Here is a 24,734-nt window from a genome sequence, read left to right on the forward strand (position 1 = left end):
ACTGCAATATGAGTGGCTCCTGAAAAGAGGCAAGGATTCACGGGAGCTTAAGTGGGATTCATAAAAATGTCTCAATTAATTATCCTTTTTTTTTTATACTGCCTCAGGTGGCAACACAGATACACCTGAAGGAGACACATTCGATGAACGCAGTGGAAAAAATGCTTTTTAATTTGATCTCATGTTAGTTTTGTATGTTTTTCAAAAGTACAACATTAGGATTTGTTTTCGATTGGTTACATTGTGATTCACTTCAATGGAAATTTGGGTTCGAGTATTGTTGCAGAACAAATTAAACTCGTATCTGGTGCTGCCACGCTATTTGCTATGTCATGATATATTTCTCTCTTACCCCTTGTAGGCATTCCGAACGTGACCCTGCAGGTGTGGGACATTGGCGGTCAAACGTTAGGAGGGAAAATGCTGGATAAATACGTATACGGCGCCCACGTAAGTCACCTTACCACGCGTACAAAACTTTTTCAGGGCTTTCTACATCACAAATCCTCCAACAAAGAATCGGCACATCCTTCTTACGGTTTAAAGGGTGCATCGTCTTTCCCCAGTGTAGTGTGATGGCCTCAGTCAATTTCGGGAATAGGGGAAGCACTCATCACTGCGGTGGGACAGTAATAGGAAGAACAGGAAGGATTAGTTTTTGAGCCGCGTCGGTGACTCCGCTCACGCTTATTATTCCAGTCTCGTCAGACCTCCTGGCTGGAGCCGTATGATAATAAACTCAAGACGTCCACTGACACATGAACTGATGGCGAATGCAGCAAGCCAGTTGAAACTCACAATTTGTGTCAAAGTGATGAGGCCGCGTAGGAATTGGCAACGTCTACAAGTCTTCTACTGCTTGCAATTCTCAACTAATATTACAGAGATTTTGTTCTGTTAAAGAATAACAATTGTATAGCTTTGTTAACGGAAATATTACACAGAATGACACACGGCTGACGTTGTGAAGTTCATGGTCCTTGTCATTTAATCCGCAGGGATCCTTTCAGCTGATATTTCATCCACACATTATACAAGTAACAACTCCGTTATTCTTGAGTTTCATCCAATTCAAGAAGTTTGAGGTAGCTTGGGTTCACTTTTTTTTTCTGCGATTCTGTGACATTTGAATACGACTTAATCATAGAATTTGTGTGTGTTTAACACTTTGAGCGCCGCTGACATAAGTGGTGTTCCATCAACATCAATGGACGTCAACTAAGGCGGGAATCGGAAGAATTCCGGAGGAATTCTTGAAAGTGGCTGACAGTTTTTTCTTTTTTTTTTTTTTTTTTTAAATGTCTTGGATTAAAAGATATAGTAATTAAGACAAACATTAACTACATTTGATTTGACTATAGGTGAAATGAACAGTGGATTCATTTGATTTTAACTTAAAAAACAAAAAACTATGGGATACTTTTGTAACATTCTGATCTTAAGTATCCCTGTCTATGTGGTAGTAGTAGGAGAGTGGAGAAGTGTCAATAAAACAGGCCAAAATCTATTGGTCTTGGCGTGAGAATACTTGCATACTCTTCAAGCCCCAAGCGGGGAAAGGGAGGCTGTTATTGATTACTAAAAATGTGCCTGGGTAATGGTAGCAATTAGACGGCGGTCAAGTGCATTCTGTCACCTCCAGAATTTCTCGTTATAAGAGGTCTACAAAAAATGGCGCTGCACTGATGTATCCCTTACATACTTGTGCATTAATGCCTCATCACAAGTTGTCATGCTGGTTTAATGCCAGCGCTGCGTGGAACTTTCCCTCCTATTGTTCCGCCCTGTGCGTCCTGTAATCAATCATGTTGTGTCTGGAAGGACGGGTGGTAATCGCCAGAGTCGTGAGCTGTCGACACCGACCACGCAGATTGTGACGGTGCGTGTCGGCCGAACAATCGCACCTTCATGCAGTACAGTAATAGTGGAAACATTCACCTTGTTGGCCCACTAACTGCTCCGATGTGGCGATAACAGAACCTCTATGTCACTGGTCCCCAAATTATTTGCATTAAATACCACATTGAAAAATACTTGGCTGTCTAACCATCATCATAATGAGTAGCATTAAAATGCAAAGTGCACAAATGTTTACCAAAAACGAGACACGTTTTATTCCCAAATGTAAACCTGAATATTTGAGTCATATTTGTGCTGTGCAGTTTCCCGAGTCAACATTCACTTTTGAAATGAAACTGATATTGCAGCCTAGACTGTGTTACTGATAGATCAATGCGATATCGGCAGTAATGATACGTATATTTTGTAGGATGAAACGTCAGAAGAGTCTTGATCAAGTGAACAATAGTCGGCAACAGTAAGCAAGAGAAAATGACCCGTTTAATCAAAATATTTGGGTTGCGTATATTCAATCATAACAAGCATGGGAATATACTGCACTTGAATAAAGTAAACACAAAAACAAATTAAAGAGCATCGAGAAAAAACTAATAAAAATGAATGAAACCAAATTATAGCAAACACTGCCAGTGGGAAAATATTTAAATACTAGTTCTTCAGTAGCCATGTAAAGAGCATTGTACATTTTTAAATAATAATAATAAAAAAAAAACTGTTTGGGTACATTCAGAATTAGCATATACCAAAACCAGAAAACTCAGGAAAAAATTGGAATTGGGACATTCTTAGTTTTTTACTATATGTTTCATTCACATTTAAATCAGTGGTTTATTTGTGTACCTCTAGTGAGAGCCCGAATCCCACTAGTGGTACTCAGGCCACGATTTTAAGAATCGTCTAACATAATCTGCAAACTTGTGTGCAATTGTATTCTGTTCTGTTCCTCTCTGCTATAGGGGGTTCTCCTTGTTTATGACATCACCAATCACCAGAGCTTTGAGAATCTGGAAGATTGGTTCACCATGGTGAAAAAGGCCAACGAAGAGTCCGACGTCCAGCCTGTCGTTTCCCTGGTTGGTAACAAAAGTGAGTGGCATGCTTACAAAATCACACAAGCAGTTTTTGAATACCCCCACAACTGCTCCAAGACGCCTTTTTTTGTGCTAGCCAACTGATTGTTTTACATACGCTGGATGATTCTTCCATTTGCCACTCCCTGTCCCATATTCTATGTTACATGTCTGTGGAGGAGTCATGGTAGCAGACATGTTTGTTGGAGCACCAGACAACCGATCTTGTGTGATATGTTCGTCGATAAGAAGGTAGCTTACATTGGGCTTGATGGGAGTGTCGATGTTTGTGAACGCCGGGGAGTCACCGGCGATGATTTAGGATCCGCGGACCATCAGACCCCGGGAAAGTGCTTATCTGACCGCCCCCCCCCACCCCCACCCCTCCACCTACCCTCCCCCCCTGAGTTTTCCTGTGCTCGAATCGTCGATCAGGCACGGTTGACGTTAACCAGACGGCAGGCCCGCTATCTCCAAAATAATGAGGAATAATGATGACATCCCCTCGGACAGATGTGTTGTCTTGGGTACTGCTGTGTTTTTGTGAAGTGTCAGCGTATGCGTGACCGTCCACCTTGTTAGACTGTGATGAACAGTTAGCAGAGTGGCGTCTGCACACCGGGAGCCCTCTTATGTTAACTGGTGGGGGGCACAGGTCACATTTTAAGTCTCCTGCACAGAACACATTCTCTTGGCTTCACTTGAAGATTCTAAAACCGGCTTTGGAGGTGGGCGCCACTTGTATTTAGACTATAATATTTAAGTACGTACATCCCCCCCCTTTTAACGGCTCTCTTGCTTGGAGTACCCCCGTGTGTGTTTTCCGACCGAAAAAGAAAACTGTAATCCCACACAAATTGCCCCACGAGGAGCCATCAATCACCTCGTGGATCTCCCAACACTTCTCCGGATTCATTTTTAAGACAACGTGAAGGCTTGGTAAAGTCTCTGCTTGGAAAACAGCTCACATATAGCACACCACTTCGCCCATCCTCTTTAAGGGGGCTTTTACGCTTCACACATCGGTCATTTTTTGTGTTTTTCCAAGTGCAATTCTTGGGTTGCAACAACAATGAACATGTGATTACGTAGCATTCTTTCAGAGTTGAGATGTCTTTCGGAGCGGTTCCCATGATGTCGGACGAGTTGGGCAACATGTTTGCAACAAACCGAAATAGACGAGCAGACATAACAAGAAGCTTATAAAAACATGACATTTTTGTGTCTGTGAGGACCCGACTTGGGGTAGATCTTGGGTGTTTTGACACCCGGGGACACAAATATAAACCTGAGTTGAATGCCTAGGGATAGGGGCCTTTTTTTTTTTTTTTTTAAATGAACATCATGCTCGTATTAGCCACTCATTTTCATTAATGACCACAAAATGCCTTCTTTTTCCTGTCTTTGAGATTAGAGCTTTATTTTGTAAGAGTTTTGCTTTGGGTTATGACCACAGAAATTTGAGATGTGAGTGCTGAATGATGGTAGAGAGCTCATTTTAACACGAGCAGCAGTTTGACACAGTGAAAAAAAGTCTTCAAGAAGGGGCTTCAAGCTGTTAAATACCACTTGAACTTATAAAGTTTACTGTCACACTGAACATAAAACAAAGAATTATTAGTCAGTTTAAAACAAACACATTGCGCCATGAAAGCTTTGCCGTTATGTCAGTTTTGCATGATGGTAATAAATTGAAAAACACCACTGACTTGCTTAGGTATTGATAGTTTAAGCGTCACAGTGTTACTTACCTTTCCAAAGGGTATTTCAAAGTTGTAGGAGCCATGAGTGATAGAATTTCAAAAATGCAAGAATTCAAAACTGAAAAATGCCCGTCAAGTTGGTGTAAATTTATCTTCATGCTAACTTTGTAGTAGATGGACTTCATGATATGAAATGGTTATTTTAATTCAAATATGACTACTAAATGTGTTTTATTTAACTTCTGTCAGATGCTTGAGGACTTCCCAGACACTTGAAGTGTCCAAGAGAGTTACTGGTAATAGATCTGCTATCAAAGCTTTGCTTTTTTTTTAAACACTTAAAATTTCATCATAATTTGTAAAAATGTCAGAACCTGTAGGGCAAGGTTGTCTTTTTTTTAGGTTGATGGGGTTGTTCGAGCAACCGTGTAACTAAAATTATGGTCTGCCGAGGAGCTCAGCACCACCACAAGATAGAATGAACAGAGCAGAAATGGGCCTTCCTCAAATCATTCCCAGAAAACCCTATTTGAATCATTCTAACAGGTTTGAGTTAAAGATGTTAAAATTAAAGCGCAACTCAGCTAAAATTGTATTTTATTGAATGACTATTAATTTCAGCCTTCCCATGAGGCTGGTTGAGTTATTCACTATTTTAATTGCAACACTGACCTCTCAAGGCAATTTGTAGTAATCAAGCACTTGGAGCAGACAGGTTCCTCCATGATGGCAGCCCTTCTCTTCTTACCTTGACCCGACTGCCCTCTTGTGCCATGTCCATGCTGGGGAACAACCTTCCCTTTCTTCTTCATCTAAGCATGGCCGGCCGTGTACTTTTCACGGCACTGGCCTGCGTCACGCTCCTGGCCCGGACACGTTGCCCGGTTCCTTGTGTTGAAGAACGGCACTATTTGTCACAATTCAGAGAAGCTGCCAATGTAAAATTTTGACGTGCATGCACTCCGCACATGATCCAAGCATCTCTTGTGATAATCCAACTGGTTACAAGGCAGAAGGGAAAGCACTTTTCTTTCCGAACAAGAATATAGTTCTGACGTGCTCAAAAGATGTATTTTTTTTCCCCTGTCATACAAGTGTTAAAGTCAAGGTTAGTAACTAACTGGCAACCAATTTTACTGGATGTCGACACCTCATCAGCTGTCACGTCTTCACTCGCTGTTCCTTCTGCACACTCAACTCCCGCGCTCTTCTTTTAACACACCTTGTTGAGGTTGATCCCACTTTTGGAATACATGTCACAAAGCAACCACCAAAGCTAAAGGATTAAGTAACACATGATCCGAGCTAATGCTTTGTTACATAGAGATTTTTTTTTCAAAGAACCATCATAATCTTTATGCCAGGAAAAACAAAGATAACTTAACTGCTCTGGATTTATACAGAATATCATATATCAATAATGTCACAATAACACATTCATTGTATTTTTTTTAAAGGAAAAAGTCTTAAGTTTCATGGGGCAAGAAATGTATACTTTAATCAGTCACCTTCAAAATTAAAATTTGAATCGTGATGACTTCTATTTGTTCTGCAAAGTTTGACATTGTCTAAAAAACATAGGACTAACTCCTACTAACTTCCTATTTTCCAGAATTTGGAAAAATCGAATGATGCATTCTGGAGAAACTGAATTTTTATGTTTTTTTTTTTTTTTTTTGTGAAGGTTTTTCTATGATATCACCAATAGAAAATCTGGTCAAATGTCACCATATAGGCTGGCATACTAGATGTAAATGACTGCACACTTAGATGTTGATGGCCTTACACAATTTGAATTCCTGCTGATCAGATTTTAACAATCCTTGCTGACTGAAATATGCTGTTCCAGCCAGCAGATTAGTCTCACAGATCAAAATGTATGAGGGGAGAGTTGGAGGAGGAGGAAGAACAGGAGAGTTGTGTATTACCTCACACAATTCAAATGATATTAAAAAAATTGATTACCAAAAATGTATAAAAGTTAGTCATTCATGATTGGGTTGGAGATCATTATTTGGTCTTCTGTGTTTATAATGGTTTTTCACCAATCAAGAAAAAACAATGCTCATTCGATTTGAATTATTTGTAGGAAATCCACAGCCCTACTTCTATCGTATATCTTACTATCTACGACTTGAGAAGAAGTTGCAACTTGCTATCATTAATGGGACCTAATATAAATGTCCTCTCCGCTTATGTTAGTACTTCTGTAGACATGCAGTCTGCATCATTTGTCAAACCAATTTGTTTTCATGGAGTCAGAATCTGCTTGCTCCCTAACCATCGCCCTTCCCATCGCCAGTGCTCGTTCCCCCAGGAGCTTCAGGATCATCCATCACAAGCTAGCACAGCCCTTATTTGGGGTGACTTAAATGGGTTCAGTTCTCTTAACCCCTCCTCATCACTCACGGGGTTTGTTCGCGGACTGGGAAACTCGGTGTAATTTCAGAAAAGTCTTACCTGATCCTGGCGGTCCTATCTTGCACAATCACATTCCTGCACAAATACTAACTTTCAATGACACACTTTGTCTTATCTCCCTCTCTTATGTGTGGACTTTTGCTGTAGCCAAGCTTACTCACAGTAATGTCTTTTCATTGGCTCCGTGTCGCTGTTGTGTCAAACAACACACGCGTGTTTGCCTTGCGCGCGGCGCTCGGCATGCCGATACCCATCACACTTCTCCCTCCGTAGTTTTCCACCCAACCATGGGAAAGTCAAAGAGTCAAATCAAGGATCGCCGCCACCAACATTGTCGGACACCATTTGTTTGTACGTTTCTTGAGACCTCAGGTGAAGCCGATGCCGCGAAGCCGTCCGCGCCCCGCCCGCCATCTTCATGCCCCGTGCAGCTGCTACAGTTGGTGTCTGTTCAGAGTTTGGCCTGCACATTTCTCAATCGAGAGATGCTCGCGAGTCCAGGGGTGCAGAGGAGCTCAATGCACTTCTGTTTTTGGTTGAGCTGAAAAATGTTTTTCCTGGCTCAACCCACTCCTACTTAGGTCCTCTTACAACAAACTAAAAGGCCCTAATTGCCCCCGAGGGAAAGGTTTAGCCACAATAGACATGTGGTGGGACAAAAGCCCAGTGCTCTGGTACCCTCCCCATATTGAAGGGATGAACACGTCAGCAGTGTCTGTGTCGCACGCTAGGTTTTGCAACCGCAGCTTTGACGATGTATAGACAGTATATAGTGTTAGTTAAGGCCTGGTTTACGGGTGGATAAAAACCTGGAATGTCTGCCCTTTGCAGCAAATCCAGCGTTTCCTTTTTCTCTCCACTTTTTATTCGCACTAAAAGGGTCAGCGCAGACGTATCGTGTTTTGCTTCTTTTTTTTTTTAAGTCTGCGAGTGTTGGAAAATGGAGACTCGCGTTACAACTGGACTAAAGTGGGATGAATGAAGAAGTCCAGCTGTATTACGTTGCGACAGATAAGTGGAGTAACAATTCTCGTGGCCAATGCTGAGCTGTGTGAGCGGTACTGATTAAAAAAAAAATGCTTGCCAGGGTTTGTTTAAGCTGATTTGTGGCACTCGCAACACAGAGGGCCTCTGCTGGAACCCGTTGAACAACTTCAAGAAAACTGAACTAAGCACTATGATTTAATTGTGACAAGTCAATGATTCTGCTGTGTCCCCCCCCAAAACACTCCTCTCCCAATGTCTTTTGACTCTGGTGCCTGTTAAAACATGGAAAGTCCTCATTCATTCTAGCCATCCATAAAGCAAATATTGTTGCACATGCAGCTGATGATCAGTCTTCCAATGCCGTCTTGTGTGGTCAGTCACGGGCCATTTGAGTTGCACAGCACAGCTTAGCCACCTGACCCGAATGCATCCTGGAACCCTCGCCCTTCTCAGGCTCCAATTTATTTCCTCACTTCTCCACAACATTGATATGGAGGAATTTGTGGATGGGCCTGCGTTGATGTATCTTTTCATCTGTAATTTCCAAACCCCATTTTGAACCTTGACATCACTGGTTCTTTTTTTTTTTTTAACTAAAAAAACTCTCGTTTTCTGATAAAACCTCAAGAAAGGAATGAATGTGGTACCTTAAATTGACTTCTCTTGCCCTGTTGCATTTAGAGCAACATTATAAGGCTCAAAATACGTGGTTTTACATCACTGTTTGCAGGGTAAAAGTTGGACTTTGCAATCGCAATATTAGAATCTTGAATCTGCCAATGGTCCCAAACGGTTGACAGTTCTTTTTTGATCAAGATTGCAAGGTTTTGTTAGACTTCCAGAACAAAAAGAGCCTAAATATGCTGGAGGATAAAGATATTATTTTAACAACCCAGGTCACGGAATCCTCATGCTGCCACATTTGTCATCAAAATATTACGGAGGGGAGAAAAAAAGAGGCAGTGGCGGGTACCTTACTTGACTCAGCTTTTCAGACATCTGGATGGAACCGCGTTAAAACAGAAAACTTAATTAATTAATTAGTATTTGCTCCCAGGAAAAGAAGAAATATTTTAGCTAATACGGCAATTAAGGCAGGCTACATCATGCATCACTAAGGAGTGGCGCATTAGTTTAAAACATAAACTTCTAAATAAATCTTACGTTGTCAAATAATATATAAATACAAATGCCTTGATATGCTTTTATATAAGGGATGTTGTGGTGTAACAGCTTGCATAGTCATCCTACAGAAACTGAAATCATGATAAATCACCAATTCAGTCTGCTGACAAATGACTTAATTACGCAGATATTGACATAGGGCACCTAGTGTTTTCCGGTGGCTTGGGCAACATTATAGCTGCGTCAAGCATGAATCAGCTGCTAGCCGGCAGCGCTCCAGTGCGCCATGAAAGTTGGTGAGACAGACGTAAATGGCTCTTCACATTTTGATGGTGACAGACTGACACAGCTTGCATTTCTCTGATCGCTATTAAAAAAAAAAGGAAACATGCTGACTCAAATGTGCTTTTTCAGCTGGCAAATTTGTCTCATAGACCAACATTTATGGAGGGATTTGGAGAAAGAGGAGGAAGAAAGTAGTGTTCTGTTGATCATCAAAAATGTACAAGTATTGGTTGTTATATTTTGTGTTTCTCTATATTTCTGTAACATAACCTAAAACTAATAACACTTTAGTTGCCTCCATCTATTTTCTGTCAGCGGAATTCCAATTCTAGTGATTCTTGGTCTTGGGATTGTTCCTTTAGAAAATGTATGGCATTATCAATGTTTTCTGTTATTTTGCTAGGCCCAAGTGAATGAGAATCATTTTAGCAGTGGCGTAAGAAAAAAAGCAGTGAAACCAAACCCAAGAAAAACGTATTGACCATGTTCAGGGTTCAGCTTGCGGGTCAAGCCTATTAGTAGTGGCAATGTTTCACTTGCTGTACGTGACATCAAAAGTCCCCGTGAACGTACCGATTATGAATAGAGTCCTAGGGACGCGACGCCTCCAATGATGAAGGCTCCCCCTGTGCTCGGCAGAAATATTATAGTGCGTAGCTGTGCTTGGGGCTCACAGAGACACGCATTACTGCTTGGCCATAAAAGTCCACTTAGTTTAACAGCAGCAGGAGAGCTTGGATGACACTGCCAGTGAAAGCCGGGCAGCGTCCTGTGCGGTCAGCTCAGAACTGAGCATTTTGTTCACTTTTCATGAGTCCGCAGGGCTCGCTAACACAGCCTGCGAGGCCCTTGGACCCGTGTTTTACTAGAGCGCTGACGGCTGCGCACTCTAGCTACCGCCAGACGTTTTACATTCCCCGACTTAGGCGGGAGGAAGACCGCGTTGTAGCAAGGCCACCATGGAGGTGTGAAAGCAACGTGTGCGTGACACGCACGTGTGCGCCCGCTCGGCCTTTCGTGCAAAACGATCGAATGACAAGATGAGCTGTGATCAATGAGCTGTCGACAGAACACTTCTGACCTAGTGGAAAGCAAGTCCCCTGACGTTGCCGGCCGGTTTCAGGCCACCGGGGCGGGGGGCGCCGCCTCACAAAGAACGCTCTGTCTCCGTCAGGATTCCCCCGAGAAGCCTCTCGCAGGCCTCGCTCACCTTCCGCAACACCGGCCCGCTAACAGCGCTTCATCTGTCCGCTTTCTCTTGAACCAGTCGTGATTATGTTATTACCGAAGCTTTAATATGCTCCTGATTGCTTCTCATTATTCTGTCACCAGTTATATTCGTGTAGATTCACTGGTACAAGGAATTAATTGATAGCGCAGAATTGCGACCTTGTTACTGTGCGACTGTGTTTTCTTCTGCTCTGACTGAAAAGATACAACAGTCATATTATGTTTCACGTATTTCTATATTGAATTGATGTAGTTTAAATATTGTTTTCTCATTAAAAAAACAAATAGCGTTGACTAAATAATTATGTTGGGCAAAATAATAATTAATCTTCAAACTTCCATAAATTGTCATTTTCAGCATGCAGTTAATTGCAGGATTATTTGTTGTACACTGGAGAGACTTTTGTAAGTTGTAAAGTAGAACTGGTCTGCTTGTTCTGGAAAATGCAAGTGTAAATTGAGCTCCATCCCACATCAATTGCCTTCATAGATTTTCCTGCAATCTCTCACTTTAGCACTGTCTCCACCAATGTTATCTACCCTATTTTATGCTACTCGACAAAATCGGTTTTCATCAAGAAATCCACTCTACTCTAGTCTACTCAATTCGCTTTTTCTGGTACCTGTTGTGTTGCGGTTCCAAAAAAAGTAGCCCGGTTTCAAACCGTGACATAAATGCTTTGGAGGCCACTGATTCGTCTGAAACAGCTTTGAATATTCAGAAGGGAAAACCGGATGGAGAAAACAGCCATTAAAGACGAAGAGAGGAAAAAGAATTCACGCACTTTAGCTAATCTAACTTTTCTTTTATGGACTTGAAGTCATTATCGTCTCACGGTTGCTGCAATATTCCAAAACAGCCACAATCCAAGCACAAGGTCCAATGAATTTCTGCCCTCCTCATTGTTTTTGTGAGTACTATGTACATTGTGCGCTCGCTACTGTCCCATTAACATCACAGGCGAGTTGACGAGTTGCTCCTGGGTGGTGGCGGAGGTGGTGGAGACGCAATGTTCTTTGGTGTCTCTTAGAGTTGAGTAGTGCAGGGTAGAAACCGTCGGTACATGAGCTCAAACAATACTGAATTGGGTCCTCATCACAATATGTTGCTCCTTCACTTAAACAATCATCATGTAGCATTTCAAAATGTCTTAGTGCTCTGTTGGAATTTAAACTAAGTCCGAAACTGTCAAAAGTACACTCAGTCACACTCAGCAGATATGTAAACAAACATCACACCGTTTAATCCGAGTCCACAAATTATACTTTAATTTGCCAATCCCACTCGACCGAATGATAGGATTACATCGTATTTGTTCCATTGCACTGTGGAAGAGCAAGCCATTTTTAACATTATTGTTTGGTCAAAAATGTGTAAGAAATACCACCCTTACTAGTGGAATGACCAAAATATGAAATTGACTAAAATCATTTTCCGTTATGAGGTTTTGGCCCAATTCCAATTGTATATGGAATAATAAAAACAGAGCCAATCCCACAAATATCTGTATTTGTCTCCTGAGGTAATTCTATTCAAAATGGCTATTGGTATTTCATCACAAAGCAAGTGAACACGATCAATATTAATAGCCATTAAGGAAAGGGAAAAAAAAAGAAAAGACTTGCCAGATCTTGTAGTCGATGAAAGCCTACGTGGAACACGTCCAACCAGCACACGGCTGATTTACTTTGTGCAGACAGATTCTTGAGCAGTTTGTTTGATAACCTTCACGTCACCGTCTGCATTGGCTCGCATTTGTCATTGTGGGGAGAAAGTGAAGAAAACCCAGAGGTGTCTTAAAGGCACGCTGTTAGGTAATGTTGGAAGTGATAGTTTCTCCCATGGGGTTGATTAGTCTCCACCGTGTAACTTTCTTTTAATAAGATATGACCCCTTTGCGCCCCCTGACAACAAACGTCCCAGCATTTCGATCACATTCCATTCCCGGACTGCAGACTCGGCCTAGCTGCTGTTTAGCTTAAAACGCCGGTAATTAACTGTACTATGTCAAGCGTATTCTCATGCTGACCATTGCTGGGAAACGTTGCAATTGGTCCCCTGCAGCCAAAATACAAGACCAATAAGTAGGTGTCTATGTTATCGCAGCATGCTTTTAAAAAGCCCACTGATGATTACGACAGAGCGCTGAGCCAATGTTTTGGCCCTGGCAGCATGTGCGAAGCAATGAAAAGTACCTTGTAAAACACTGTGGATTGTAGCTAAAAAAATTAAATGAATATTTGCAGTGGAAAATATTACCGTTACAAAAATATTGAGTACGTTTTCTTTCATTGTTTTGTTTTATATTTAATTAGAAAAAAATACCGGAGCCATCCCTTTTGTCTGCATATGGTATTATAGATCAAACCACATAATTTTTCGGACATTTTGCAATCTTAATGCCACTAAATAATGTAAAATCTATAGAGGGATTATCGTCAGTTGAGTCCGTTCCAGTACAACTATGGCATGCCCGATATAATTGGTTGATATTGCTTTTAAATGTTTCTTTAAAGTGCAGATTTTTTTATGATTTTTAACACATTACTACGTAAGACAAGGACAATGACATTCAAACCCCCCACCGCAAGCCAATCTTTTTTTTGCAGATTTGATCTCTTTTGTAAAGGACAAAGTAATGTAATACAATCAAATGTTCTGCCTTTAGTACATGTCTTTGGTGATGTAAGCATTAAGGGAAAACGTTTTTATTCTCTATTATCATTATTATTACATATTTCTCAATTAACTGGCTGATTGTTCTACCAAATATCTGAATTGGCTTTAATCTAACAAAAAATCCTCATAGTAAAACTAAGCTTTTGAGTCTAACCATTTTAACACAAAGAGTGCCGCAACACATCATGACTGACAATACAGAAGTCATCACAAGCACATATGTGCCAGAATTTAGGGACACTAACAAACCCCATCACTCTCATAGCAGCAAATTGTGGTAGAACCATCAGATATTTATCTCCAACCCCACACTCCAAATTCACCACATTGGCATGCAGATATTTTAAATAAACTGACGGTGACCAGAACGAGGGAGAGCCATCGCTCTTGACGAGTGATGATCCCTCTCCACTATCTCCTCTGCGCTCTGAGGCCTAAACAGTTTAAGGTCGTGTTTGCAGTCACTTCCTCCGGGTTGTTAAGCTGATGTACAGTTTGACAGACATAGAGGGAAACCAGAACATGGCGGCAAGATTGTTTTGACCTGATAAGTACAAATGGGTACATTTGGAAGACAAATTGAACAAAACGCTAAAACGCTGGGATTAGTCTCGTATTCAGACTAGCTAAACAAATGCCACATGCTACCGAACATCTCTCAAACGAAAATAGACATCTTCAATAGAATGGGACCACTTGGTGACATTTTCAATTTGCATATTTTGATATGCGATTTTTGATTTTTGATATGCTTTTTGAGGGGGGGGGGGGCTGATAGCAGATCGAATTTTGATATAAATATTGAATATATGTGATTTGTATGCTTGATCAATATTTGACAAGTAAAATACGTTTAAATCGGGATTGTAACACATATTTATCAGTGTTTGGTATTGCTAGGTCCTCGAACGTAATCACTGTTTCAAAAAGTGGGATCAGCGCATCCTCTGGTTTAGAATTCAAAGGGGTTTTTACTACAGCCACAAAAACAGATAACAATAGATATAAAGAGTGATAACTGCAGCAGGCGAATGTTAGTTTTTTCATTTAAAATTCCAAAGCACTCCGCTTGTCATGCATGTGTTAAGTTTGCTTTTACCCTCAGCTCTCAGAAGTGTATCACGTCTTTTTACACCTTGTCTTTGAAGCCAAGGTTGAAGCCAGTGTTGATGTTAATGTTGCCTAATGTGACACTGACACATGATTGACCTCTTCCAAGTGGGCAGGATCCAAAGGATTAGCACTGTTTACCCCTAGTAGCCTATAGGTGTCTTTGCATCTTAATGACGGGAATTAATAAACTGCTGACGCCCGTGAGATAGCTGTGTTTACGCTCGGGTCTGAGACATGACAGTCTGCCCTTGCTATGAAAGGTTTCTGTTTATGTGTCTCTTATGGCCACGATAATCTGCTTCTTGTGGAAAATTATTCCCCCCCAAAAGTATTTGTTTAGCTTCTATGGCTTGGCTGCTGGCATTTCTGGGGTCATGTGACTTGCTGAGATATTAATATTACTCAATAAATGCAGTATTTATGTTCCCCCAGACTGTATATCTGTCTTTGTGGGTGCAGCTCTCCTTCACATACGCTCTGAGGGCATGAGAACACAGTAAATCTTTGACAACCTCACACAAAGAATAAAACTTGGAGACGGGGGTGGAGAGAAATGCAACACCGTACAGTAGCCTCACCTCCTCCAGGTGCCATAGACCTGCATGCACCAGATACCGGGTGTGGCCTCCTTCATGCACAAAGCCAGAAATAAAGAGTGAGGCTATTGCTTTTCAGCAGCGAGACCCCCGGGTGACCTTTCCCGTCGACCTCAGCATGACCCCACATGGCGGAAAAGGGAGAACCGGAGCGGTCGGTATCGCTGCAAAGGAGTCAAATGAACAGGGAGCTCCAAGACAAAAGCTAAAAGGAAGACGTTGTCATTGTAGCCTCTGTAAATCAGCAGCCAGGTGAGAGTCTCATTTCTTGGACCACTGTGCCCACCGTAGCCCCTCATAAGTCAAAGCTCGGGCTTTAGCGCTCTCGCTGTGACTTTAGCCTCAAGTCCTTCTCCACATATTGTTCCTGAACATCTTAGCGCCAGGTCAAAAAAAGGTTCTTGGCTTCAGGGGGAAATGTCTCTCTGTCCCATTAGGTTTGAATGCCAGTTGCCCATCCCCGAGCTAGAAAGACTGATAATTTAAGACGAATATGAGGGAAAGCAGCCTCTTTGTCTATATGTACCCCTGACTCCATCCATCCATCCATCCATGCATCCATCCATCCATCTATCCATGCATGCATGCATGCATGCCCTGATTGTGTTGTGGATTATAAAGTGAACAGCGGGGGCGAATTAATCCAGTTAGTTTTGTGAATGACTATTTCAACAATGACCATGAACAGTTTGTGTTTTCCACTTTTTGGGGATTCAGAAGCTTAAGAAATAGCAGTAGCTGTGTCTTGTTTTGTCAGCGACATAACCACTGAGTTATGCTTTGTCATTCTCCTTGTGTCTCAATCTTATGTAAACAGTCATCCCTGCTGTTTATGTTTATGTACTGTACTGCACGTGAAGTGAGAGACTGCTCATGTGTCACGCTTGTGTTTCGTCCCCAGTCGACTTGGAGCACATGCGTACGGTGAAGTCCGACAAGCACCTGCGCTTTTGCCAAGACAACGGCCTCATCAGTCAGTTTGTGTCGGCCAAGACCGGGGACTCTGTGAGCTTTAGACGCCAACAAAAGCATGATTTGATCACACTTGGTTGGGTTAATGTTTCATGTTCTATTTCTCTCTTCAGGTGTATCTTTGTTTCCAGAGGGTTGCGGCTGAGATCCTCGGCGTGAAGTTGAACAAAGCTGAAATGGAACAGTCCCAGGTGAGTCATTCAAGTCTCGGATTTCAACAAAATGTCTACCCTAACAAGTTTTGGATCTTACTTTTCTCCACCCTCTTGGATTAATTGGCCTGAGAAAAATGGCCAGTCACAGAATGTAACATTATGCTGTTTGTAGTGGAGGTCACCGCGAGTGCGTTAGGTCGGCGCAGGTCAGCACACACTGTAAATGACCTTTTGTTGCATAAACACTGGTTTGTTGCGTCTGCCGCAAGTGGCGCTCTACCTGCGAGTCAGCCTACCCATCTGTAAATAAGAGCCACATTGGCCACATTAACGCGTGAAGTCAGAGGTTAAAGGTATGCATTTGGAGGGGTGAGGAGGTTACGCTGGCCGGCTGATTTATTTGCTTTATCTTCCCAACGCGCCGTGTTAGGGCTCCGGGCCTGCCAGCGGGACCGGGTTGCCCCAATGTGGCAGCTGTAGAATTTACAGGGTCACCTCCCCCAGAAGCATTAATCCTGGCTCCCATACGAGCGCTTGGAGCCAACCTGGCTGGGTAGTGCTCGATGAGCCGGGGCCCGCAGTGAGGTCACGGCCCCGTGAGAGTAGGAGAACATGTACGGAGAGCATTGGACGGGTTCTCAAGCCCATCATCACCATTGCCGCTGCCTACTGACTAATGGAGCTGTCCATCTATTTGCGCTTCCTCCCCGCCGTCACAAGAACAAAGTGCTTTAATCCTATGTTTATCAAGCTCAGTGAGAGGCTGTTTGGAGAAAAACTGAGTGACACGCTGTTGTGGGCTTGTCGTCTTAATTGAAGAATGCTACTTTGTATTGAAGTCCTTTTAAAGTTAAAATAAGTATGCCTTGTAAATCTGACACCATGGAGCAGAGTGTTGGCCTCAACCATTCCAGATTTTAATGTTTAAAGAGATACTTAGCCATTTTCTGGAGTAAACGGTTGATATTTTGTCTAGAATTATTTGCCAACTTATTTTTTTACATGTACAACTAAAAACTTCAAAAACAATATTTGCCATTTGCTGTCAACTGAAAATGACATCATGTGCTCAAGGCTCAGGTAACGAGCACACAGCTCAATTGTTTTCTGGGCTCGGTCTTTTGACATTTGCAAGCTGAATCGTGATTGGTTGTTTCATTGTCAGTTTTAGTTGACAGCATGGGGAAAACGTGTATTTAAATGTATTAACTGCATATCAAAAATAATTCAGCCATCGAAGTTATTATAGACAAAGTATTTACTTTTTCTTGCCCAAAATGGCAAAATTAGTTTTGTATCCATTTAAAGACTACTTTGTTTGAACGTTCCTGTAAACTGAAATAAAAAGTCCCTTATACATTTGATTGACCAACGAGAACAGTGTCTTTAAAAAAATTTGTTTCAGACGATTAAATCGGCCAATTATAGCCCTTAAAATATCGACCAAAATATGGTAGACATTTTCTGATTATTTTAACTGTTGTAAACGGTTAGATTACATAAATGAAACATTTATGCCAGCGGGACCGGGTTGTAATAAATGTCAAATTTATGTACTCCAACCGTTTACAACACTTGTGTACAAGTAACACAGGTATCATTTATTATACTTAAATCATTACTATAATCTAGTAGTATCATTAAATAACAAAGATCCACACCCTTCTTGCATTCAAGCATTATTTTTATTTTTTTTTTTTTACTGTGCATTGTGAATCTTGGATGTCTGCTTCACGTGTTTGTTTAGAAGTAGAGCCACCAGGCAGTCAAGCCTCATTATCAGCTGTCAGCTGGAGCAAGCTGAACACAAAGGTCACGACCCACGGCAGAATTATATCTGCCCGGCTGCCCCTTCCATCTTGCTCCTCTGTCCTGGAGATCAGATAGCAAACTCTTAGATTCATCACCGCCTCTGACACTAGGCCGCAGCAGCTCGTTTGTCAGCCAGCCAAACGCCCGTGCGCCCACAAAACACAAAAGCGCAGTTTTATATTTGGTTCGGTATCCTATCATTCCCCATATCCTTCATCTACCTGCTCATTGCTCACCATTCTTGTCATCACTGATTGCTTTTCTCTCCTTCGATCATTTTCTTTTCTCTCCTCAATCTCTCCGCTGCCTGGCCCGTGTCAAACCCGATCAGAGGATCGTGAAAGCCGAGTTGGTCAACTACCCTCAGGATGAAGGCCCCGTTAGACAAGAGAACCGCCAGCAAAGCAAAATCTGTTTGGTTCAATAGTTGGAAGTATGTTTGAACAGTAGCAGACTGTAGATGAGTCTCACTAGATGATCCGTTAGTTTCCCTGTTGTAGTGGAAAAGATTTTTAGAATTGTGAGTTCTTAGTCCTTTTAGTCTAAAATTCTGAGCTGTGTTGTGCCAAACCACTTAATTTACTCAACTTCTCTGAATTGTATTAATAGAGCATTTTATAAACAACCACAGTTGACTTTCAAAGTGGGTGTACGTACTCAGTTATGTTGAGCACGTTATATGATCAAGTGACATCTATGAAAGGATATGATCAATCTTTTATCCGAATCAGATACTCATGAAATCCCAAAGACATATTTATACGTATGGTCAAAAATAACCTTATTATGGGCCAAAAAAGGACCAATTCAATATTTGAACTCTACTGTGTAGTTAAAATAAATAAATAAATCCAAATAAAAAATTTGAGGTTGACTTGTACAAAATCTATTCTTGGGGTTGTTTGATGCGAAACAACCCAGAAAGTTGGGTCAAATTGAAACATTTACCTCATAATTCAAGCTATCATAACTTAGCGCATTAAAATAAAAGTAATGGCAATCTTGTTGTTTCATTGCCCTTCATCAATACAAAAGTAAAGCGAAAACCATTTTCCAATAGGAACCATTTGTTGCTGTTAGCTGTAAAAAATGTTTATCATAGAGAATTTTGATGAGTTGATCTGGAATGCAGTCATGATACTGAACAAACAATGCTGTGAGTGAGTTACTGGTGTGTTTCTCTCAACGTTCTTGCAGCGTGTGGTCAAAGCGGACATCGTAAACTACAGTCAAGATGTGGTGGCCCGGACGGTCAACCATCCTCGCAGCTCCATGTGTGCGGTGCAGTGAGTCCATGCAAAGCCGCCACCATGCCATTCTGTCACTCACTCAGTATTTTCCTCCCGGGCTGACTTGTTCAATCTGTGTCGTCCGTACTCGTACGGCCGAGATGAAAAACCCAGGGCGCTCGTTGAGCGAAGGACCACCGATCTGCCCCCATTTCATTTCTGTGATTCATCCGTAAAGTTAAATGGGCTTCGCAAAACCAACATGGTCTCGTCACAGTTTGAAGACGTTTGTGAATGTGGTGCTAAAACCAATAGCGCTTTGTTTTCCGTTCAGCATAATTTGCAAAAAGGGATTTTTAAATGAAGATTCTTTATGATTGTAGTCGCATCATGATCAGCTATTAAAAGTATTTCCTCTCTACATATTTATATTGAAGCAGTTCCTCCAAATATCGATGGTGACACAGTGTTGATGAAGCCTTAGAAGAGATGTTTACAATATGTATTGTTAGTGAGGTGACACTTTAGTAGTTTATAGTTTATACAGAATATGTATGTATAAAAAGCACGTCATCCATCAAAACAATGATCGAAATCATTAAAGGTGCACATTTAGATCCCCGCTATGTAAATACAATCATGAATTGCATATGTACAGTTTAAACGGATCATCATTTAGCTGGTTTCTGTTTTTAAATAAAAGTTTTATGTTGAAAATTAGCATTGGGAAGTGAATGTTTTTTTTTTGCATTTTTTCATGCTAACGTCCGCGTGTTGAAATTTAAACAAAAGGACTGAAACACGACCACCCGTGTTCCCTCACTATGCAGAGCTAGCCAAGTTGCTTCTGGCTAATGATCCACCCCGTCTTTGTCCTGCAAATCTTCACTAAAATACCCTCTAAATCCACTCCGGACAGATGATACAAACACCTTATAAATGCTTGTAAGCTCCATTAATTAATTAGTATATAGCCTAGCCTTTTATTGTAAGAGGTGTATCAACCCCCTTTTTTTTTTTTGCCCCGTTAGTGTCACTGATACCTCCAGTGGATTAAGTGCCTTTGAAACCACGCGGATGAACAAAACAAAAGACAGTATCTCTCCAACCAGGTGTCCGCCCCAATGAGGACTACAAGCAGGGTAAAATGGCCGACCCAGCTGGTGTCACACCAGCCCCACGTGCATTGTTTCGCTCCAGTGGACGTCTTAGGAATTGTCTCGCCTGGATTTTTTTTCGTCGAGAGCTGTCACCAGTGTTGACAGGCGAGAGTTGCCCTTGGCTTTGCCGCTGTTTGGACAGGTGTTTTTGCAAAGAAAACAACCGCAGCTCATTTCCAAGCTCAGACCCGCTCTATATTGTCGCGTCTCCACAGACGGAAGCGAAGAAAATCAGCGCAGGAATAATGCTGCAGAAAGGGCGAGGCTTTGCTACACTGCCGCACGTCAAGGTTGGGTGGTTCAAAACTTAACTTTTCTTCCTGTTTGTTCAGTGGGTTTATGGGAGGCATTTTTGCTCATGAAAAAAAGTTCCATAAATGGTTAACATTCCTTGCGTAAAAGGTAAGACTTGCATGTCTACTGATAATGTAATTAAAATATAAATTAGTCACTTTAACATTGTACACAATTTGTATAAAGACCAAGCAACTGGTGAAAATAAGGTAAGTCCCAGTGCTAACTTTAGCAAAAAATGAATCCGTTCATCCATTTTTTTAAAAGGTTGGATGGCTCGTTGGTAAGATAAGGTTTATTTTAAAATAGCGTTGACTGCATGTTACTATCATGCATATCATGAACACTTTTTGCTGCCGTTCGCTTGTTTTCTGCCTGACAGTTGTAGACCATACAAACGAATAACGGAGGCAATAAAAAAAACACGCCTTGAGCATTTTTTTTTAAACCGAGATACTCAAATTACTCAAGGCTCGTTTCAACTCAAAAGTGCAATGAATATGTACTATCAAAACAGGTGACATACATCGCATCTTATTTCAAAGAATTTTTTTTTTACATAGTGTTGCTTTTGTGTCTTAGTTCTTTGCAGTCTGAGAATATGACGGCGGTCACTGTGTAATCAAAACACATCTTCACCCCTCTTCCTGCTCTCTGACCTTTCCTCTTGTACGTATATACCGTCTGCTTATCCTCATTCTCTCAGTCTTTGTGCGACAGTCCCTCAGTAAAAACAAAATATATGGTAAGTAATCTGGTAAGAGGTCCATAGCTGTGGCCTGTGCATTTTTCTTGTGTGGGCAGTGATTGGCCAACACCCCGGTGATTACCCACTCACCCCTCTTCCGTTCTGCACCTGTGCCAGAATTCTGAAGGAGTAAGTAGGACATACGTCAGCCCCTCTGATGAGCCGCAGTCGTCTTTGCCGCCACTGCGAGCCAGGAGAGTGACAGGCCATTTTCGACGTCGGGGCCTGTCAAGAGGTTCGTGAGGTGAGCCAGCAGCAGTCTGGTTCCCAGGGAGCCTGACTGGGTGTTCCCCAGTTCCTGCTCCACCGGTCAATTGGGAACTCCGCTTGTCCCGTTTGCTAGGTGCTGCCTGTCTGCTGCAGCCATGATTTATTTTCGGGGCAAGGATGTGGGCATTCAGAAGGGTCGTATTTATAGTCCGCTTGGTCTAGTGGGAGGACCCTGCCAGTAAAAACAGGCAGATTCCGAAAAAGGAGACTCGGGGACAGTCTCTCTGGCATGGATGGACGCTATTTTCAGTGGGCTGATGAATGAATAGCACTTAAACTCAACAGCCTCCGGATTTGCCTTTAGATGTCAGAGACGAGAACATAGACGTATGTTCTGTAGCGGTTGTCTGAAACCCTAAATATCAGTCAATATCATGAGGTAAATGTGTTAGAAACGTTCCAATGAAAACCACAAGTCAAACCGTAATTGCATTTATTTCATGTCAAAAAAAGAACCGTGTTGATTGTATTGGGTGTCGTTACTATTTTTTGAAATCGGACGAAAGAATCATTCCTGTATTCCTATTTCTTTGGGTGCTCTTTGTAGCTCAACTTTTCATCTCATGCTTTTTTTAGACGTGAAATTAGTTGAGTGAATGAGGATTCATACAATAAACGGCAGGTCTTGTAATAGTATGCTTTCATTTTATATGCCATCGTCTGTTTGTGCGCCTCAATTGATCGGATGTTCAGAAACACCTCGAAGGCCAGGAAACCCAAAACTCCGAGCCACAATGGCTGTGTAACGCATCTCACGCTTGCCTCTTCAGTGTAGTAATTAACCTGCCTCTCACCTCGCTGTCCGCCAGCATCTCCAGAATAGCGTGGCAATCAGAAGACACTTCCCCCAACAACCCACACACTGGAACCTGACCTGACTTCTATTGTCGTTCTTTTCTCGCAGCCACTTCTCTCTCCAAACGCCGCCGCCCAGCCACGCCTCGCCCGCACCAAATCTCACCGAGTTCCATGATGGTTCCTGGACTTGACATATCACCGTGAAGCGCTACTTACAGTATGCGTGTTATTACAAAAATCGTTGGGTGACTCAATTGTCAGAGGCTCCATTCCGTCCACTGGAAAATTTTGTTGTCTTTTAATACCGGTCAAGAAAAGGTAATGGACCAAACAGCCAATAAAAGCAAGAACTCTTGGCGCGGGTCATGACAAAAGCAGTCCTTAAATCATATGTGAACAACTTGGCCTTGTTCAAACGTTCGAGAAACTCTGCATCCAGCATGTGGTGTGCTGAGTTTGTGGGGCCTTTATTTCCACCGATAATTTCCTCTCCACGCCCGATGACCTCCAAGCCCTCGGATCAGACTGGCTTTGATTAACTTGAGTGTGTCCTAAAACTGAGAGCGGCGGGGTATGAGACGTCCTGATGGATATTCTGAGAGAACTCGCTCCGAACTGTACGACGGTTCCACACTGGCAGCATTGTATGGACGGTAAAAAGAATTTCTAACGTCGCCTCGCATTATACCGATGCTTTCTCCCTGCTCAATATGAAGTCGCCACTTCTTCCAGCGCTCCATTTCTGTCCCAGCACTCCTGCGTGACGAGATGTTGTGTATACACCAGGAAATGACCCAGGCACTGTCTTGATACATTTCAAGAAAAGATCCTTGATTCAAACTTTAAGCTTCCCGTGCCAGAAACATATTTGACTTGATATTGTTGTTGGCTGGTCCTGCAGAGAGCGAGTTGATTGGTGTCACGGTCCTTCACCTCGAGCTCAATTCCCCCTGACAGCCCGATTCCTCCCTGCTGGGATGCTGTTTATGTGATATGAAAGTACCGGCTGCAGGGGCAAAGGAGAAATGCAATGTTGTAGCCAGGTGAGGCTCTACCACTGGGTCTACTTTTTCTGCCGCTAACTCTGCTTTCAACTTGCTTTGTCGTCCTCATGGAGTTGCAAAAAATGGTTTCGTAGAATCAAGAACCGCTGCGTGGCGGTCTACCCAATCACGACGATTCTGTTACATAAACTGTCCTCGCCAGATCACGTTTCATAGTCTCAGCGGCACCTGAGGCAATAACTTAAGCCCCCATCAATGAGCTGTTGTTGGTCTGAACGCCAGCTTTGAGATCAGACTACATGATATCAGCCTGATACCTTTCCAACATGGAGAATTGGATTGTAAAATTGATGGAGGTTTGAGACATTTGCCAATTCCGTCACTTTAAAAGAATCCTGCTGTACTTTGCCAGATTCGACATGGTTTTCAGGTCGGATCACAGAAAAGTCAGGAACGAGGAGTGATGTAGCCACCGAAATCGTAACCATATAATTGTCTGCACACGTGGGCAAAATTGTAGTTCCGCTTCTGTTAAAGAAAGAAAACCTCCACAAAGAAAAGACAAAAAGATCAACTTTTAAAAGTCATCTATCCATTCATCCATCCATCCGATTACCCGGGTTTGGGTAAGAAGCGCAGACATCAATGGTCTTTCATTTTTATAGTTTTTTTTCTATTTTAGGCACTCAAAGTGCTTTACATTTAACAACTAAGAAAGCATCAAGAAAAATGGAGGGTTCAATGTCTTGCTCAAGGACACGTCAACATGCTCACAACCCACAACTTCTTGGATGGAAGACCATCACTTTACCACTGAGCCATGTTGCCCCGACATCGTCTCTCCAGTGTGTCCTGGGTGGTCCCCGAGCACTCCTACCGGCGGGGCGTGCCCAGAACACCTCGACAGGGAAGCGTTCAGGAGGCATCCCGACCGGATGCCCGAGCCACCTCAGCTGGTTCCTATCAACGCGGAGGAGCAGTGGCATGACTGAGTCCTTCTCTGATGACCCAAGCATCTCTCCTCTTATCTCCAAGGGAGTGCTTGGACAACCTGAGGAGGAAACTCAGCCACTTGTATCCGGGATCTCGTCCTTCTGTCACAACACAAAGATTGTGACCATAGATGAGGGTAAGAACATAGATTGACCAGCAAATCAAGAGCATCGCCTTTGGGCTCAGTTACTTTTTTAGCATGACCGATCGATGCAGAGTTTGTATCACA

The 24,734-nt window shown here is 42.3% G+C and overlaps 1 protein-coding gene and 1 long non-coding RNA gene across 3 annotated transcripts in view; one reads left to right on the forward strand and one right to left on the reverse strand.

Moving 5' to 3' along the window:
- Positions 1-19,958, forward strand: part of rab28 (RAB28, member RAS oncogene family) — a 29,959-nt gene extending 10,001 nt beyond the window's left edge. The window contains exons 3-8 of one of the 2 annotated variants that reach the window (XM_088431542.1): positions 362-450; positions 2,817-2,946; positions 15,972-16,075; positions 16,156-16,233; positions 18,341-18,442; positions 19,207-19,958. In XM_088431542.1, the coding sequence (XP_088287668.1) occupies positions 362-450; positions 2,817-2,946; positions 15,972-16,075; positions 16,156-16,233; positions 18,341-18,436 (497 nt within the window). In that variant the 3' untranslated portion in view covers positions 18,437-18,442; positions 19,207-19,958. The remainder of the gene's footprint in view (positions 1-361; positions 451-2,816; positions 2,947-15,971; positions 16,076-16,155; positions 16,234-18,340; positions 18,443-19,206) is intronic. The other variant, XM_088431543.1, reaches the window with a different exon arrangement.
- LOC148413854 (uncharacterized) lies at positions 2,091-5,834 on the reverse strand. Its single transcript, XR_015867617.1, has 2 exons — positions 5,306-5,834; positions 2,091-2,930 (listed from the first exon to the last, which is right to left on the reverse strand). It is a non-coding gene; the product is annotated as an uncharacterized LOC148413854 (long non-coding RNA).
- Positions 19,959-24,734: the final 4,776 nt, after the last annotated feature.

This window comes from Hippichthys cyanospilos, chromosome 13 (assembly GCF_059441005.1).
Source record: "Hippichthys cyanospilos isolate Australia breed blue-spotted pipefish chromosome 13, RoL_Hcya_1.0, whole genome shotgun sequence".
Lineage (NCBI taxonomy): Eukaryota > Metazoa > Chordata > Actinopteri > Syngnathiformes > Syngnathidae > Hippichthys > Hippichthys cyanospilos.